The sequence below is a fragment of the Bubalus bubalis genome, chromosome X (assembly GCF_019923935.1).
Source record: "Bubalus bubalis isolate 160015118507 breed Murrah chromosome X, NDDB_SH_1, whole genome shotgun sequence".
Lineage (NCBI taxonomy): Eukaryota > Metazoa > Chordata > Mammalia > Artiodactyla > Bovidae > Bubalus > Bubalus bubalis.
Window position 1 is genome coordinate 113,614,811 of NC_059181.1, and position 19,873 is coordinate 113,634,683.

Genomic DNA, 19,873 nt, shown 5'->3' on the forward strand with positions numbered 1-19,873 from the left:
GACATTATACACATTTTTATACAGTTTTTTAAAGCATACAGAAGTTGAGAATTTCTGTCAAAAAAAAAGATTAATGTAGGAAGGGTGGTGCAGTCATGACAACTGTTAACTAAGAACTGCCGGCAATGTGAAAAAGCAGGCTAACATTACCTTAGACCAAAACACCTGAACACAGGATTTAATGTGGTAGGTGTCCAGGTGTCTGGAGGTGGCTACTGGTCATCCTCACCATTTCCCATGTCTTCCCAATTTTACAAAATGAATATATATACTCTTCTGATCATGGGGTGGAGAGACAGGGTAAATTAAGTACAAAAACCAACCACAAGAAAAGGAGAGGAATATGAATATTTATTAAATCTCTAGATTGGGATGGGTCTCATGTTTAATAGGAAAAGACAGGGAAGAAATCACATAGGAAAAGAGCAATTTGTTTGATTACTTAAGAAAGCAAAACCCGAAATTTAAAGGCAAACTCACATGAGATATACAAATGCCCAACAAATGTACACAGAGAACAATGATCAAGGCCATTAATAAGCAAAGAATTCAAAGCTCAAATAGGATTCTACTTTCAGCTATTATTGGGAGGGTGGGTTTTTTTGTTTGTTTTTATGGTCTGTATTATCTATAGGCTTGTTTGCTTTATTTTCAGTTTTACTATCCTAAGGGAGCAGGAGAGGACTAAAATGGAGATGCTTTCGGCAACTTGGCACTAAGCGTCCATCCTAAGGGATTAATGTAAAACACACAAAAACATTTTATTCATAAAGTTGCTTATCACAACATTATTTACAATACTGAAAATCTGGAAATTGACTAAATTGCCAATAACTGAAAGAAAGTTTAGAAAATTAAGATAAAACTACACCACACAATATACTACCACCAATATAAAGTATCTGTAATAACCACATAGGAAAATAGGAATATAAAACTGCATGATAAAGCACATGGTATGATTACAACAGTGTAAAAGATTTACACCCCAAAAAGGCAAGATATTTAGTGACTATCTTTGTGTAAAATACTGATGTGTTTTCTTACCTTTTATTACATTTCTGTTCTCCATTTTTTTCTAAAATTAACACATTAATTTTACAATCAGAAAAAAAAACCTTTTTTAAAGTAAGGTGCCCACAAGATTCTTCAGTGACGTTCATCTCATCCAAGAACGCAGTTGAGAGAGTTCAGAGCCCTCACTCTCTTGGAAGTAGAGGCATAGAAGGGGGCTGAGGCAGATGATTATGTATGGATGGATGGTGAAGGGGGGAGGGAAGAACCTAGGGGCGGGCTGGGAGGGAGGGATTGGCAAAGGAGAGTCAGGCACCAGCTCACAGACTGGCCAGCCAAGGAAAGGGGCATTGTGGAGTCAGGGAAGACTCTGACTGCTCAGCGGAGGTCTGTGTAGACCCAGAAATAGGCACTAACGGTGTTCTCAAAGGGCAGGATCAAAGAGGGATTTCAGGAAGACACATGGATTTTGAGGGGAGCAGGGAAGGAAAGAGGGGGGGAGGTAAACTACTTGGGAAGGAGGAGGGAAGGGCTGTGGTGATAGCAATGGTGGTAGAGAGGAAGAGGTCAGTTGGCAGAGGGAACTCCCTGCTCTGCATTTACACCAAACACACGTGGCTCCTCGCTGGACAAGTTTTTGCGGGCGAACAGGAGACAATCAGCCCACGGGAAGAACCTGTCAACAGCTAGGTGGATCAAGTCAACCAGTTCAGAGTTAACCTAGGGCAGCTCTGTTCAGTTCACTTTCTGCCACACAGAAAGCCCGTAGCATCTGTCTGATACAGTGCCCCAGTGGTCTACCCACACTGGCTCTTGAGCACTTGAAATAGGGCAAGTGCAACAGAGATTCTGCTTTTAAAATGTTGGTTGTAATTTCATTCACTGAAATTTAAAGTCACTGGGGCCTAGTGGCTACTGGTCAGCACACACGTGGCATAGTTCTCAAAGGGCACTCTTTGGAGGAGAAGGGTCAGAAGTGCAGGCTCTCAGACCCCCGCCCAGACACCCTGAAGCAGAAGCTGCCCCCCTCATGTATCTGAGCCTCTGAATTAGGGCCACTCAAGATTTCTGAAATCACTGGTCTGGGTTTCAAGTAAACTGCATGAAAGACCCCCTGGCTCAAGTGAAATAGGGATTTCTACAAAGAATGACTAGAGAACCATTCATAAAATGTGTCCAGTTTAGCAGGATTGGAGAAAAGTTACGTGATGCAACAAAGATGTGGTTTCCCTAAGCCTGGTCAAGATAAGGAATGTGGTCAGCTTTGATATGTGAAAACCAGAGAGCAGCTGCTTGTCTCGATGAATGCTGGAGATGTGCACAAATGGCTCCACCCTGGCATCAGTGTCAAAAACACAAAAAGCAACCGTCACCTGTGAGCTGATTTAGAAGAGCATGCCCCTGCATGTGAAACGCAGCCGAGTTTCTAAAAGGAGACATATGTAAAGGGAGGCCAAGGAAAGCTAAGACCTAAGGAGAAAAGAAGCATTCTGAGTGTGCGCCCTCACTGAGAAAAGAGAAGACAGAAGCTCTTCCTGCAGAGTCAGATCTACATGCAAAACGCCCCCAAGCAGACCCAGCAGGGGCTTTTGTCACAAAGGTGAGAGACAGCCAGAATGCCAGTCACTCTGCTCTTTTCAGCACAGTTCAGCTTACAACTTCAGCAAGAGGACAATTTGGAGATTTTCTGATACTAAAATGTGCTTCAAGAAATAAAGAGAAAAAACAATGAAGTGTACAGATGATAGTCAACTGGGAATTCGAAATAAAAGCTTCAAAATAAAAGCTTCGTAACTGTAAAGTAGGAGATAAAGCTAAATACCCTGAATAGACATCACGAGAAACTGGACTGGATTGTAAAATTCTGCATCGAAGTGATGTGAGCAATAGAGAGGATGGAGAAGGGAAAAGAAAAGGCTGACGGACACCATCCACAAAAGTGGAGGCTTCCAGAAGAGAAATGGGATCAGCAGAGAGGAACAGGGCCCTTCACTCTTCAAGTACAAACTGTTGGCAGAACATGAAGTCACTGATTCAATTAGAAGACTGTTTTGTCACCATATACGCCTCTACTGTAGGCTTAGTAAAAACAAAAATCTGTATTTGAAATTTTACTGATTTGAAGTAATCTTATAATATCTTGCCTTTTTGGTTACAATGTAATACAGTGCAGTAAACTAATTTGCTGTATTTTGGTTCACAAACATTTACCTTTTAAACACCAAAGCAGCACATGTAAAGAATTATAAGAAGTTACTTTGATACAGGAGTACATTAATGTTTATTAACAGAGTGCTTCACTCTTCTGATGACTACTGATGACTGATCAACATGTAGTGAACATGACCTGTGAATATTCCATTATTTTTAAGATGACATAGGCTAAGCTTATTACTACTACCTGCTTTTCCTGGTAACTTTAGTGAATACAGAACTACCATCTGGGGAATTAGAAATCACCTAATATGATATTAATGAATAGCTTTCACAGTTCTCAAAAGAATTTAGAATTTACTAAAATTAATGCTATTTGTAATAGCAACTAACAGTGATTATTTCCTTCCTGCCTCCTGGATAAATACATGTCTGCAACCAACAATCTCCAGAGAAGAAGAAAACGAATGGTTTTGAATGTCTCAATTCAGGGATACAGTTATGCCTTCAACTATTTTCCACTGTGAATAAAGATGCCTTTTAAAGATGGCTGTGGTGTTCAAGGGTCATATTACTTGCTAGCAAATTATTGTCTGTGCCAGAAAGTCTCTGAAAACTTTTAACTAAATTTCTCATACATGGCATGCCTCTAGTTTACTTAGCATTATTTATTATTTGATATAGAAATTCCACAGTAATCACCTCATGCATATTTTATTTTTGGATTTGAAGATTTGCAATCTTGGAAAAGTTAGAGCTAGACTTTCAGGTATTGGCATCTAGCATTATTAAGTTTACATTAAAAAAAAACCTAGGGTACATGTTGATATAATATTTTGAGTATATCAGGCTAAATTAGATATATTATTAAATTATAAACAAAAGAACCAGGAATTTATAGTGTCAAACCTAATTTGACATGTGGTTACATTTTGAAATGTACATTTCACAAATAATTGAAGTATTATATTTCTTGAGTACAGTGCTATGTTCAGTCACTATGCTCTTGATAGCTGAAGCTATGACAATTTCAACTTGCTCACTCTGTGCTTATTCATTCAATTAATAAGCTATGACTGTTACCAAAAAAAATAAATAAATAAAATGAAAAGGTTCAGCCCGATTATAATGACAAAATCAAAAGTTGCGGCTGTTAGATATTCTTAGGCCAAATTACTGATGCAGGTTTTAACTCCCTGCCCCTGGGGTTGATTCCAATAGTATGGGTAATCATGAAAAACCAGCTCTAATTCCTTCTCTCACTGGCATTATATATGATCTCTGTGGTTGGCAAACTCAAGGCATGAATGACTGGGGAAGGGTTCCACCCTGGGAATCATTATACACATTGTGATCCTGCAAAGGGTCAGAAGCTACAAAATACAGTTCCCCTGCATGGATGTCTGAAAAATTAGCCAGAAATTCCTGGGGATTGAAGCCCACCCACACAGTATACCTGTAGTCTACCGTGCGTATGGAATAGCCCATGACCTTTATATCTTCTAAGCTCGGCTTGTCAGAATTCCACTGAGGAGAGTCTGCAGGCCGAGGATACTGGCTATATGCCACCAACTCCCGGGGATTACTGCGGACATGGGGCTCCTCTTCCTCACCATGGTCCTCAAAGAGCTTCAGGAGGTTCCGGCCTTCTCGGCACAGCTCCATGTGAAACGAGGGGATGGGGCAGCGTGGAGGGACGCGGAGCCCCGCAAGTCCAGCAAGTGTGGGGAAGAGAGAGAGCAGCTCCACCAGGTCCCCAGTTTGCTGGCCTGAAAGAAGAAGCCACCCCGTGGAGCAGGTTACAGCCCCACACGCTGACTTGTGTTCTTTTACAGCATTTATTTTTAGCCCAAGAGCTTTAGGAACAAAACCAATTCAGGTTCTCACCCAACAGCAGGGCAGAATGAAGGTGCCCTCAGCTTGCTGGCACTTTTAGCAAAGATTTAAATGTAGGACCCACCAGTGTGTGGGTGATTCAGGCAAGGCTCAGACTGCTGGGCAAAGTCTGTTGAGGACAGTCTGTTCCCAGCCTCACAGCATTGCCCGGCCGATCCCTCCTTTCTGGGTATCTGCATCTCATCCATCTCCTTCTTATTGTTGTAAAATACAAACAACATGAAATTTACCACTGTGACCAGTTTTTTGTGCCCAGGTCAGGGGCACTCAGGATGTTCCCACTGTTGTACAGCCGTACAGCCATGCCCACCACCCAGCACAGAACTATCTTCACCTTGCACAGCTGAAACTGTCCCTGTGAAATGACACCTCCAGCTCCTGGCACCACCCTTCTACTATCTGTCTCTGTGTGTCTACTGCTCTAGGCACCTCACAGACATGGAATCACATAGTGTTTGTCCTTTTGTGCCTGGCTTCTTTCACTTAGCATCATGTCTTCCAAGTCTACCCGGGCCGTAGCACACATCAGTTTCCTTCCCTTTTAACGTTGGATGATAGCCCACTGTATGGATGTGCCATGTTTTGCTTATCCATTCATCTGTCAATGGACACTTGGGTTGCTCCCACCTTTGGGCTACTAATAATGCTATGAACATTTTTATGCATAGTTTTCTTGGAGTACCTGGTTTCAGTTCTGTGGGATACATACCTAAGAGTGGAACTGCCAAGTCACACGACTGTTCTATGTTTTTTGAGGACCCACCAAACTTTTACACAGGGACTGGGTCATTTCACATTGCCACTGGCAAGGCTTGAGGGCTCTTGTTTCTCCACACCCTTGGCAGTGTGGCCATTTTCTGTCTGCTTTGATAAAGGCCATTCTAACAGGTATGAAATGATATCTCACTGTTGTTGATTTATCTTTAGAGGCTAAATCTTGCACTTTACTGTGACTCCTGGTAAAATTTACTGTGACTCTGGGCCATAACTCTAGCCTTTCTGGATCTTTAAGAGTTTGCTTTATATGGCTCAATTTTATTTCCAACATATTTGGTTTGTAAGTAAAATAAAAATAAAGGTAAAGAAGATTTTTTAAAAGATACCTTTACAATGGCAAGGCCTGTCTAACACAACCACCTTAATCAGACAGTCCAGCTTGACTTCACTAATAATGGCACAGGCCACCATGAAGTGTCCCCAATGGTATACAGGTGGAACCCACAACCTCACAGTGTGCTGCATGTGTCCAAAGGGTTTACCCTGAATCTAGTTCTCAGGAAGCAGTCAGACAAACCCAGACTGCGGAACACTGTACAAGATAGCTGCCCTGGACACTTGAAAAACATGAGTTCAGGGAGATACATGGAGCCCAGGTGACAGCTGGCCATTTTAATAACTTTTCACTCAGAGTTGAGACAGGCATGTAGGAGGCCCCAGAGCAGGGTTCTGAAACCACCTGCTTGGGATTTAACAGGCTCACTGAAGCTGTTAACATCAGGCTCACTGAGGAAAAACTCTAGGGATCAAGGGCACAAGCCAGGAGGTTTTACCAAGAGAAGGTGGCAGTGTGGTGCATGATGGTGGCGGTAAGTGGGAGAAATGGTGTAGACAGATTCTGAATGAACAGTGGCAGGAGGGCTGAAAGACTGCTCATCACATACAGACCGTAAGAGAAAAGACGGGCCACTATCAGCATGGTTTTGACGGGCCACTATCAGCATGGTTTTCTGGCCCGGGCAACCACTGCCATTTCCTGAGAAGGGGAAGAGTATCAAAGGCTTAAAGTCAAAGGTCAAATATTCAGCTTTGGGCATGTTAGACTGGCTGTTGGAAATCCAAGTCCAATGATCAAAGAAGATATACAGGCTTGAGAGAAGATTTGGAAAGAAATGGGATGACAGTGCAGCAACATCAATCTGTAAGCTCAACACCTCCCCTCTGAAGTTTCAAAAAGGATTCTCAACGTGTCAGAAGATTTCTCCCAGTAAATAAAGGGCTATGGTCACGTCTTCAAACTGTTTAACATTTTTATCAATGACATGAAAGAAGACAGTGCATGTAGCACACAGAAATCAAAGGTTCAGAAAAAAAACTGGGCAGTAGAGAGCAAACTTGGAAAGATCCAGAAAGGCCAGAACGATGGGTAGAACCAAGAAAAATTTAAACAAGAGCCACTGATGGGACAGACCTGGCACCACAGCAGATGGAGGAGCTGAGGTGGCTAACGTCCCCTTGCAGAGGACTGAGTCCCAGCCAGAAGGACGCAGGTAATGAACTTCTGCTCACCTGTAAGGGGGAAGCCCCTGCCCCCTGCCCTGAGCTCAGAGCACACTCCTGTCACCTCCATGATGGCTCTCCCCATCTTGGGGTGGCCCCTGCTCTACCCCTCCCCCTTCCAAGCCCCCCAATGAACAGGGGCCACCCTCATCAACTCTGGCACTGCCCCTCCCCTGCCCTAAGTAGAAAGGCCTGTGCTGGGTGGTGAGGGGGTTTCTGTACCAACTAAAGGCATCCCTGCTGTCAGGTGGCATCACTTCTGCATTTCCATACCTGGCTCTGGCACTTCTGAGACGGAATCAAAAGGGTCGAGGTAAGGGAAAAACTTCTCGCCTTCCACCGGAAGCGGGGCTGTCCTTCCGGGAACATAGAACATCAGAGGCACTCGCGTAGTGACGTCAAAATTACTGTATTTCGCCCATTCTCCATGTTCACCCAGAGCCCATCCTGGTCATAAAAATCAGAGCATGACAGAAATGAATCAGCACCTCACAGCTTGCTCACTTCAGTTAGACACCATTTCATTCCCTGTTGTAAAAGCCAGGGGAAGCAAAAACTCAGCATCTAGAAGAAATTCTGCTAGAATTACCACACAGAAAGGTAGGAGGTGGAGTCATTGTGACTCAAATCACACAAGCTCAGGCCTGCACTTGTGAGTGTGTACCACAAAAACAAGATCTGTGAGACTGGAGCACAGTTTCTCCCATTTAAAAAGACATGCGTATCTTTTTCAATTTTTACGAAACACCACAGACCAAAGAAAATAACTTCTGGTTCCACATGCTTAACCTTGATTTAAAAACAACTCCTAAGCCTCCTTTAAAATACCTCTTGTAAAAGACAGCTTGAATACCCCAAGTTGGCAATTTCCAATCACTTTGAGTGCTATTTTTGATATAAAAAATATAAAAGAGAGAGACTGTACATTAAGTCGGAGAAGGCAATAGCAAGCCACTCCAGTCCTCTTGCCTGGAAAATCCCATGGATGGAGGAGCCTGGTAGGCTGCAGTCCATGGGGTCGCTACGAGTCAGATGCGACTAAGCGACTTCACTTTCACTTTTCACTTTCACACAATGGAGAAGGAAATGGCAACCCACTCCAGTGTTCTTGCCTGGAGAATTCCAGGGATGGCAGAGCTGGGTGGGCTGCCATCTATGGGGTCGCACAGAGTCGGACACGACTGAAGTGACTTAGCAGTAGCAGCAGTACATTAAGTATTTCATATTAAAAAATAAACAAAATCACATCAAGCTGCCATGTACAGGTTCAAGAAGGCTTCTGTGGTTCACATGTAGACAGTCCCAGGAGGGCCCTTTGGGAAGGGCCATTTGTCATCAAGTGCAACTGCCTCAGAGCAGAAGCTAGCTTCCAGCTGGCCTGGCCTTCACAGGGCTGCAGGGGCCACGGTAGCACTGGAGGAGGAAACTGGGCACTGAGAAGGGGGTTCTGAAGCTGATGGCAGATCATTAGGGAAACAGTGAAAACTTATGACACCTCCATACTTAACAAAATAATATGGGTCTTTATAAGGTGTAAGGTAGGCTTGTGAGAAATGACATAGAGAACTGTCTATGACATTAAGTGGAAAAAACAAACCAGGGAACAAAACAGGACACAAGAACAACTGATCTTGCCATGTTTTATGGCTATACATTATGCACATACGCACTCATGACATAGAGTCCCACGTATATGCATGACTGAAGGATGGATGGCTATCCGTCAGCACCAGTTAGCTCTGGGCAAGTAGGATAAAGGGCAGTGTGCTCTGTGTGCTTCTTTCTCATCACAGTGAACACATGCTATGATCTAGAATTGTCCCACTTCATATCTGACAATATTAGAGAATTATTTTCCTGTTTCTAAGTAGGACAATAGTAATATAGTCAAACTTCAAAAGAGCCAAATTTATTAGAGATACTGTTTAGAAAACTGAATTACCTGAGCCTGGCTTCAAAACAATTTGGGGATGGGCATGTGGGTGAGGATGAGACCAACAGACTGCTGTGAGTGGATAACTGAAGCACAGGAACATGGGTAAAGGGGCTCACTGGCCCCCAAACACACCCCAGAAAAGAATTCTTTTAAAAATATATTTTCATTATTGGAACAAGTGGGAAACTGCCTTAGAGACCCAGAGTAGTGAACCCCAGGGTCCCAGCAGACAGGACAGCGGGGCTCAGGCCTGAAGGCCATGCTGGGCTCTGCCAGCATTGTTCTGCACCCTCCTCAGACAAACTAAGAGTCATTCCAACCCTCTCAGTGAGAAATGGGGGCTCCTGCTGAGTTCACCAAGAAAGAAAGGTTAGTATGAGGTCCATCCCGCCCACCCACCTCCACCAGCCAAGATACTTCGACTCAAAAGAGGCCTGGCCTCCATGGAGAGAAGTCCTGGGTCTAACAAGGTGGACACAAAAGCACCCAAGACTGCAGACTCAGGGCACTCCTGATTCACGGAAGAGAATATACACCTATTTCACTCAAGTTAGGGAAGTTTTCACAGACAAGTTCAGATGCTTTGAGTGACTCGCCAGGGCATTCAAAACACTTACCATGATCCGAGGTAAGTGCCACAATCGTGCTGCTGGCCAGCTGAAGGTCGTCCAGAGCACTCAAGAGGCGGCCGACCTGTGTATCCAAATAGGATACACAGGCAAAGTAGCTCTGGCGGATTTTCCGCTGCAGATAAAAATAGTAATGCAAGTGACTACGATTTAATGTGTATGGCATACTCAGATACAGTGCTTGTTTGAGCGCCCCTCTGAGTCCCAGCCCTTTGGTGCCCTTGGTGACATTTTCAACAAGAACAGAACCCTCATTCCCTCCCCATACCCTCGCCTCCATGTGTGTGTGTGCTAAGTTGCTCAGTCGTGTCTGACTCTTTGTGACCCCATGGAATAGAACCCTCCAGGCTCCTGTGTCCATGGATTCTCCAGGCAAGAACACTGGAGTGGGTTGCCATTTCCCTTCTCCAGGGGATCTTCCCGACCTAGGAATTGAAACTGCATCTCTTATGACTCCTGTATCGGCAGGCAGGTTCTTCACCACTAGTGCCTTCCACAGCCACAGCCAAATTCCCACTTTTGGGGCAAATCACCAAATCAGTTTTCGCTTTTGGGCACAGATCACAGTGGATGGATATGCCTCTTACTATTCTTTTCTGTCTCCTTCACATATCCTTATGAGTCCCAGGAGATGACCATGTACACAGAAACTGACCCCTCAGCCTCCCAAACTCTGAAGTGAAGTGAAATGAGGTCGCTCAGTCGTGTCTGACTCTTTGTGACCCCATGGACTATAGCCCACAAGGCTCCTCAGTCCATGGGATTTTCCAGGCATGAATACTGGAGTGGGTTGCCATGTCCTTCTCCAGGGGATCTTCCCAACCCAGGAATCGAACCCAGGTCTCCCGCATTGTAGACAGACGCTTTACCATCCCAAACTCTGAGAGTCACGCCAAAGATGCCATAAAGCTGTATTCATATCCTGGGCTGCTCTAACAAAGTATGACCTACTTGGTAGCTTAAAACAACAGAAACGAATTGTCTCCCAGTTGTGAAGGCCAGAAGTCTAAACTGAACGTGTAGGAAGGGTCAGGCTCTCTCTGAAGGCTCCAGGAGAAGGATGTTCTAGTGTAGGGTGGTGGCTGCAATCTCTAGGGCTCCAGCCTCTGCCCCAGCCACCCGTGGAGTCCTTCTGCTGTCTCTCTCCTCTTCTCATGAGAACCTGTCACAGTGGATGTGGGCCCAGCTTATGGCAGCATGAGCTCACCCATGTCACATCTTCCAAACAAGGTCACACTCTGAAGACCTGGGGGTCAGGACTGTCATGGATCTTCCTGAGGGATACAACTCAACCCTAAGGGCGGCCATGAGCAGGCCTCTCCTCTGGGCCGTTTGTCACCTGACAGGAGATCATAGCCACGTTCTCTCCAACAAGCTGCCTACAGTGCACCCTCCCCAGACTCTCAGCCCAAGTGGTTCCTGGAGCAGAAAGTGTCTGCTGGCCTGACTCCGCCCCTGCCTTTTTCACGGGAAGGAAGGAGAGCGTGTTTTCAGTGTCTTCCTGGGCCGCCTGCATCAGAATTCCCATAAGGACTTGTGGGCTGCATGGTGTTCTGGCCCCACTTTGACTCAGAGAGCTGGAAGCTGGGAGTGGAGTCCGAGAACCTGCATTTCCCACAAAGCACATCTGGCGATTCCAACAGGAAGACAGTGTGAAAACACTGTTGTCTGCCTTCCCATGTAGAGGGCCCGTTGGAATGTCCATGTGTAACAGAAGGGCAGGGCCACATATGGAATATTCCAGAAAGAGTGTCCTCAACATCCACTTTGCACTTCAGGGAAGGGGGGCTTGGTAAGTCAGCACAAGGATTCCAACTCTGGAATTGCTCTACCCCCACATCATGACAAATGGACCCCAGACACAGCAGCTGGACAGCGCTGACTATGTAAGTGCCCTGCTCCCTCTGCACCAAGGCCCCACTCACTAAGCCACCTCCTGACACCAACAGGTACACGTGTCAGCTTTCCCACAGAGGGGACTCACCAGGACCAGCAAATCCAGAGTTTCAGCTGGCACAGGAGTCGCCAACCACCCTCCACCTGACAGACTGTCACCTGGATTCAACATCATCTCCTATCAGTGAGGGTCACTTAGGCTTCATCTCCACCCTGGGGCCCCAGCCAGTGAGTTCCCAAGTCTCCCGACAATCCCCTTCTTTGGAATGGGGATGCTGAACGGGAGATCTGTCGATCCACCCAGCACATCCACCCCCAGCCCCTGTGCTCCACAGGATGCTTCACACATAGAAACTTGGTACCTGAAAGTCAGCAGGAATCGGGCCATAGGGCACACTGAGATTTAAGGCTTGGACGTCCTCCCGCTGCCTGAGGTCCATCCAGGGGTTGTAAGCCACCAGAGGAAGGCCAGCGGGGACCTGGGGGTCAGGAGCCAGGCTGACGTTCTCCAAGGGATACAGCTTCTGAAATTCCTTGGGGGAAAAGCACACAAAGCCACCAGGATGTCACTCTTCTGGCAAAGGCACATGCTGGACATCTTCTCTCAGTCTGTGATGCACTGACACAGGTGTCTCCCCCTCTGAAAGTCACCGTCACAAGACGCCAGTGCTAATGAAATCACTCGACTGGTTTCCTGCAAACCAATCAGCGACAGCTCTCTTCCTTCATAGGGACCGATGCCCTCCTATTTCTGTCACCACCTCCCCTCCAACTAGAAAACATGTGGAGAGGTGTTGCCAGCTCCCCGAACCACTCTCGTGTTCAGAGAGTCAATGGGAGAGCTCACAGGTTACGATTATAACAGTGAAAGCACATGAGACACAGCAAAGGGGACAGTCTGGGGGACACCAGGAACAGCCCTAGTTCAGTCACACAGGATGTGAGTCATCCCCCCAGCAATGAGTTGTTTGACATTTATGCCACGCTGCCAGCTGGGAAGCGGAGGCTCATGAAAGCCTCAGGGACCAGGCAGGGCCTTGACGAGGCTGGTCACCCAGGTACCCTCTGCCTGCACAGATCAAAATCCCAGACTTGAGGCAGGAAAACAGGGCTTTCTGTGGACAGTCCAGGCCCAGGGAGCAACTCGGCAGTTCTGGGAGAGGGGAGAACACTCACTCCCAGGAGCCAGGTTCCCCAAAGCTGGGCCAAGGTCCAACCTCATGAGCAGACCCAGGGGTAGGCTAACTCCTTCTACACGGGACACAGAAGTGAGTCCCTCTCTGGCAAGGGGACTGACAGGTCCTGCGAGGAAGGCCCGATGCCCTGGGCCAGTCAAAGGCAGACAACCACAGCATCAGAGAGCAGCCTCTGGTCTCCACTCTCCACTCCCATCGCAAACGACAGGCATGCTTTGTGAAACCAAAAGGATGGGCTGCTTAAGCCCGGGGAAAACATGATAGGGAAAACTGAAAAATATTCTGCAAAAGAAGTGACTACATACTCTAAATAATATGAATGTAAGCACAGGATTTTAGGCTCAAACAAGCCACACAGGGCCCTGTGTTTCAAAGCTCGGGAGAAAGGCAGTTAAGTTGACCAGGGTTGCACAGCCCCTGGAGGGGTGTTTCAGGGACCATTGCTTACCACGGGCTAGGGTGGCTGGCTCTGCCGCCCTTCTCCATGATGATTTCACCATCCACCACTACATGACTCACTGTATCCAAGGAAAAAACCCTCCAGTGGAGGAAGTAGAAAACCCAGCATTTCCAACTAGATTACTATCCTAAGTCTACTTCTTAGCCTTGACCTCTGAAGCCCAGCATCCTACCACTGAGTACACCAGTGCCATCAGGTAGCCCTGGTGACTGGGGACAGCCAGATGTGGCCACTTTTATGATGACCCAGCTACTGCAGCTGTGCTGGATCAGCCCTCAGCCAGCTCTTCACCTTGGGGTATCTGAAGGGGATGTGTGGCTTATGGTACCCCACAGCCAGGAAGAAAGGACTGGCCGATGTTTTCATCTTTCCCAACAACTGTATAGCTTGCTCAGTGCTCTGCTTATCAGGCAGGGTGCCCTCAGGTACATCCACCACATCCACGGGGCACAGCAGGTTGGCATGGAGTTCTCCATCTGGTCCCCTACAGGTCTTTCAAAACAAAACATATAAAATCAGCTTTTTAAATGCAAGAAACAGAAGCCATGAGAGTTTCACACAACCAATTCAGCTTTTTTACCTCCAGAACATTAAGTATTAGTCATCCAGACTAGACAGGCACACAGGAAGCAGTACCGAAACACAGAAGTGTTTCTTGTTTTCCAGGCAGAGGCCAGAAGTCCACCAGCACTTAGCTTCCTGTTCTGTATCTTCTGTCTCTACATTATAATTAATTAAAGGAAACCCAAGTAAACGAACGATTAAAAAAATAGCTGTCTCCAACTCAACAAAAAAAATAGACAAAGGACTTGAATACATATTTCCCCAAAGTAATTACATGTAGAGATACTTAATGTCATTAGGGAAATGAAAAAAAAAATGTTTTCAATTTCAAAGCCAGACTAAAGCTTCTAAGTGACAGGGCTGCACTTAACTGGATAAAGTGATAGTCGGTAGAATTTCGAGGTCCTCATGTACATCATGCACAGGATGGAACTGAACCTACTGCTTCATTTCCTAAAGCGGCCACGTTGGCCACAAGGCCAATTTCAGTTTGGACCATGGTTTCTACCTCACAAACACGCAGAGGCAGTGGCAGCTGCTGCCACATCTCGCTGGGGAGCATCCTTTCACAGGCCTGCCTTACCTACGCCGCCCTGCCAGGAAGCCACCTGCCTCTCAGCACCCACTCAGCCGCCATGCTCACATGGTCTGCAGCACCCCTGGGGATGTGGTGCAGTCAGACCCATCACTGTGAGAATGATATGAAGGATGGCTTCAGGGACCTGGCATTTGTGAGGCCACTAAAAGGAGGGAGATGATCTCAGGGAACAGAAGGCTTGAGATGCAGTCTTCCAACCTCATTCTGTTAACACTCAAGCCACCGGCCAAAGGTCAGAGCCCTCTGGCTTTCACTGTATTCTGAAATAAAAGTTGTCACAAATTTAGAAAATTCTTCTGCACCCTACCAATCTCCCCCAATCCACACCCTTCTCCCATATGGTGGCTCTAAAAACCTCTGAGAAACATGTCATTTCTCAGTGCTCTAGCTGGTGTTCTGAATTTCTTAAATGTGAGCTTTAGTTGCATTTATACATTGGGGGGGGTGGTTCCTCTGAACCATCATTAAGTTTCTTTATAGAGTCCTTTTTTTCATAATGCTCTAAAATTTTAAAGCCCCTATCAAAGGTATCAGCACCAGAACACATCCATTAGGCACGAGACAGAGAAGACAGACAGTTGGAAAGCCTTTCTCCCCATCTGGGCTGAGACACTCAGAGCACAGGTCTGTCTTCTCCCTTCCATGTCTCAGCATCTCCTCTAATCCTCTGCACAGAGCTTTATCCAGGAACACAAAAGAGCCATTAAATAAGTCTTAAACATTAGAGCAGAAGCTTCTAGGGTGACATATCCCAGCCAGCTTCTAAAAACTCAGCCACCTCTCCACTGGACCTAATGCCAAAGATCCTAACACTTGTCTCTGTCAAGTCATGATCACAAACCAAAGCCACAAAGCTCACCATAGAACCAGCTAGAAAGAACATAGAATACATGCAATAGTTGACTTTGTTAAACAGAGAACAAGAGGTTCCTCTTCAGAACAGTACCCCTTTCAGAGCCTCACCTTGGTGTTTTCATACTTTTCAGAGGAGGGATGATAAGGTGGAACAGACCAGCTATATGGAGAATCATCACTATGATTGGAAGAAATGCCTTGGGGGGAAAAGGAAAAGTCATTAAATACAGCATAGCAAGTCCCTCAATGCCCTCCCCACCCAAGATATATACTCTGCACACAACTGGGGAAGGGCCAACCCCCTCTTCTGGCCTCAGTCTCCTCATGTATAAGATTAGGAGCTGATGACAAGAAGTCCCCACAAGAGCTGTCCCTCTGGGCTTATTCCTGAGCTCTGGACCTGGCCCGGAAGAGCCCTCGCTGGCACCTCTCCCCACCCGACGAGGAAGGCAACAGAGGCACGGGCACAACCAGGGATGGCTAGGCCAGGGGAGGTTCCACAAAGGGGGCGCCTTGTTGGATGCCAACCAGACAGGAAGCAAGGGGAATGGGACTTGAACCCCTGCCTTAGGACGTCAGGTCCAGTGCTCATTCATGACACAGAAACCCACCCAAGCTCAGCAGTCCACAGTCTATTTGGGAAAACAAAATAACAACGTGCAACACCCAGGAAGGACTGCAGGCGTCTGGGGAGGAGAAGCACTGTGGAAGCAGAGAGCCCTGGGCACAGACGGGACATGGGTCTGGGCAGGGGGCACAGTGAGGGCCCTGGACAGAGGGAGGGAGGGAAAGCCTGTGCGGCTCAGCGGGGAGGAGTTGAGAGGGCAACACGGGCACACAAGGGGACTGCCATGACGAGCTGGGCAAGGTGGGCCTGAGGCAAAGGCAGAGGGCTTCTCAACACCACAGGCACCGAGACGTGGCTCAGATCTGCTCCAAACCCCAGCGCTGCCCTCCATGCCCATGCAACCTTGGGCGAGTGACCTGACCTACCCAGCCTCAGTTTTCTCCCTGGGGAAATGACACCCATGAGAAAAGCCCGCCTGCCCCCAGCCTGCCAGAGGATCAGGGCGGTGGCCACGCACTCAGTCGAGGAGGCCAAGTCAGCCTTGGGCAGGCCTCTCCCTGACAGAACAGGTTCTTGAGAACAAAGACCCTCTTGAAAAATGTGTCTCCACAAGGGCTGCAGTGCTGCATTCATCGTCCCCACTAAGACAATTCCATGAGCTCATTCTTGGGAGGAAGGAGGCCCCCATCCTGAAGCACCATCTCCCCTCCACTGTGTCTCCTTTCCTGGGCTCTCCCTCCAGTGGTGCTCAGGCGAGGGTGTCAAGATGGGAGCAGATCTAGTGCTGCGAGCCTTTCGGCCACATAACATGATTCCTGGCAGATTCGCCTTCAAAACTGGGCCCAACTTTGCAGCCCCTCCTGATAAGTGCTCCGTGGGACAGAGCTTGGGCTCCCAATGCACCCCCATGCTCCCCTGGGAAGGGAATCAAGGCAGCTGCCACTCCAGCTTCCCAGAGGAGGAATGGGAGGATCAAAGATGATGAATGATTTGCCCGAGGTCAACTGCACAGCTAAGCAGTGGCAGGATTGAAGGCAGGAGAACGGGACAACAGAGGATGAGATGGTTGGATGAAAGCACCAATTCAATGGATATGAGCTTGAGCAGGCTCCGGGAGTTGGTGATGGACAGGGGAGCCTCATGTGCTGCAGTCCATGGGGTCACAAAGATTTGGACCCGACTGGGTGAGGGAACAACAACAAAGCAGTGGCAGAGCTGGGACTGGAAGCCAGGGGCCCGCACCCCAGTGCTACTGCCCATCAGCAGTTCACTCTGCCTCCAGAGATGCTCATCCCATGGAAGGTGAAAGTGAGAGAATCTGAAAACAAGGGGGACTAAACTATTGTACATGTCTCTGTTAGACCACCGTGCTGCCATTAAAAATGATGGTGTGAAGAGTCACTACGTGGGGAAATGTTTGTGCTTAAAACACTCACAGTATATAACTGTATATACAGGCAAATCTCAAATCAGAAAAATAATGCACTCATCAAAATACAGATCTTCTCCATGTGCTGCAAGTACAAGTAATTTATATTCTTTATACTTTCCTTCTTTTCCACCCAACTTTTTGCAAAATAACCATGAATTACTTCAAGGTAAAAGAAAATAAAGTATGTGCTTCAGCATTCTCATTTTGGCATTAAAAAGAGCTAGTTCACCAAGTAGTGTTGAAGGTCAGAGACCCTGGTACCAGCTCACTCTCCTCTTTCTGACCTAACTCACAGACAGTGGGCAGACAACCCCCACAAAACTGCAGCCTCTTCACTGGGCAAGCCAACAGAGCTGCCCTTATCTTACTTTACTGCCAGGGAGCCTGGAGTACAGGGGGTCAGGTGCAGAGCTGGACTCACAGCTTCCTTCCCCCCATCACCAGTATCTGAAATGAAGGAAAAGCCCTTCTACCATTTCTCACTTTGGGTGAGAACACAAAGTCAGGGTGAGAAGTGCTACTTTGGACAAATATGTCAGTGACTAACAAGGTGTCCACCGAGCCCAAAAAGGCCTCTGCAGAGAGAGCTCCAACCCCAGGAGGGGTCTCCAGTCCCCAGGCATGAAAAAAGAGAGAGCCCAGACTCTGCAGGGCAAGCAGTACCAGGGTGAAAGACTTTTCCAACCGACATGGTCACGTAGCCGTTCTCCTTGAAGTACTGGGGGATGGTGGAGAAGTTTCCAGCGTGCACCCTCCAGTAGGAGTTGAAGTCATACAGGCGGGTAGTGTCTGGTCTCCTCCCAGTGAGGAAGGACACGCGGCTCGGGGCGCACACGGCTTGCTGGTAGGGAGCAGAAGCAGAAGGACACGTCCTCAGAGGAAAACAACGTCTGGCAGCTAAAAGGTAACCAGGCAACCTCCCGGGTCCTCAGCTAACAGCTTGGTGGCTGAGTCATGCAGATCTCAAAGCCAACCAGCTGGATTTGGGCCTCATGCCAGAAAGAAGTCTTTCCCAAGAGGAGCGGAAGGCCTCAGCCCCTCCATCCAGCAGATGACTGTGTCCTGCCTGATGGTGTCTCTTGGGGGCCTGGAGAGGGCAGGGTCTTGGGGGCACAGGGGGGAGGACCACCATGGCAGCACCCCCTCCTTCTCAGCACCAGGGAATCCCCAATGCGGGGGAGAAAGCTGAGCAGGACTGGCCTGAGCACGACAGGGCCAGGGCACACCCTCCACCCCAGGAGAAGTACCCCTTGAAAGCAACCAGCTGTCTTGCCAGTGGACAACCAGGTTTCTCAACCACCATTTTCCAGACCATGCTCCCCTTTAATAAAGAGACACCATCCCACAACCCTCAGTGCACAGTGGGAGGGGGGCACACCCAGAGGTGCCCAGACATACCTGGGCAAAGGCATTCTGGAAGAGAAGGCTGCGGGAGGCCAGCTGGTCGATGTTTGGGGACCTTATGAGCTTGTTCCCATAACAGCCCAGGGAGGGGCGTAGGTCATCCACGATGATGAGAAGGACATTCAGAGGATCTGCACGGGGGAGGGGCTGCAGTGAGACCACCTGGACTGACACCTAACCCCCACCAGTGGCAGATGCTAGGGTGCCAAGAGGCCTAAGGCTGGCACCGGAGCCTTGACAGCCCAGTCAGCCAAGCCAGGGAGAGTGGAAGCGGACGCACAGTGGAAGCCCCAGTCCTGGGTGGCAAGGTTAGGCTCTGGCCATGGCCTCAAGCCTGGATGAGGGAGGGAGGGAAGGATGGAGAGAAAGAACAGGGAGGGAGGGCAGGAGGGAGGGGAGAAGCGATGGTCCGTATGAGGGAGGGGAGGAAGCATGGACGGAATGGTAGGAGAGAAGGAGCGAGGGAGTTAAGGAGGGACGTAGCCAGGGAAGGAGAGACGGAGCCGCGCAATGGGGACGAAGGACGCACCTGTGGCGTTGCCTGGCGCCGCGGGTCCGCGGGAGGCACAGAGAGCACCCAGGACCAGGCCAAGCCATAGCAGGGGACGGCTGGGTGGTGGCATTTCTGCCCCAGAGCAGCCGCTCCAGGGCGACGGCGACAGGTTTCGGCAGGGCCGGGCCGCCCCCGCCGCCTGCCCCTCATCGGAAACCCGGGAGAGAAGCGAGGCGGTTGTAGCCGCCGCACAAGCCGGGCCCGGGGCGAGCACGAGGTACGCCTGCGCGAGATCCGGGCCACAGTGGGCGGAGCCCTGACTCTAGCGCAGCGCCCGCCCCGCCCAGCGGCCCCGCCCACCTGGCCGACCTCCTCGCGGGGAGCGGTGGCCCCGCCCACCTGGCCAAGCGTCTCGCGGTGGCTCACCGCCCCTGTAAGACAGGAGCACAGGGGCTTTCCAGGTGTCCTCAAAGATTTCCGTTGCAACCACTGTCCTCAACC

At 48.4% G+C, this 19,873-nt stretch overlaps 1 protein-coding gene across 1 annotated transcript; it reads right to left on the minus strand.

Moving 5' to 3' along the window:
• Positions 1-334: 334 nt before the first annotated feature.
• On the minus strand, positions 335-19,673 carry IDS (iduronate 2-sulfatase). The gene is made up of 9 exons (XM_006042294.4): positions 19,409-19,673; positions 18,874-19,010; positions 18,139-18,316; positions 15,584-15,672; positions 13,750-13,950; positions 12,165-12,335; positions 9,895-10,021; positions 7,615-7,788; positions 335-4,937 (listed from the first exon to the last, which is right to left on the minus strand). Exons 1-9 carry the CDS (start codon positions 19,500-19,502, stop codon positions 4,465-4,467), a joined length of 1,644 nt encoding a protein of 547 aa, XP_006042356.1. The 5' UTR covers positions 19,503-19,673; the 3' UTR covers positions 335-4,464.
• Between the last annotated feature and the right edge of the window lie 200 nt (positions 19,674-19,873).

Bases quoted from the DNA above. Each gene is read 5' to 3' on its own strand.
- IDS (XM_006042294.4), bottom strand. From the start codon at position 19,502: ATGCCACCACCCAGCCGTCCCCTGCTATGGCTTGGCCTGGTCCTGGGT. The intron at 10,022-12,164 runs GTACCAAGTTTC...TTTTATCTGCAG, and splicing joins CGATTCCTGCTGACTTTCAG to CGGAAAATCCGCCAGAGCTA. The intron at 7,789-9,894 runs GTAAGTGTTTTG...TTTTATGACCAG, and splicing joins GGCACTTACCTCGGATCATG to GATGGGCTCTGGGTGAACAT.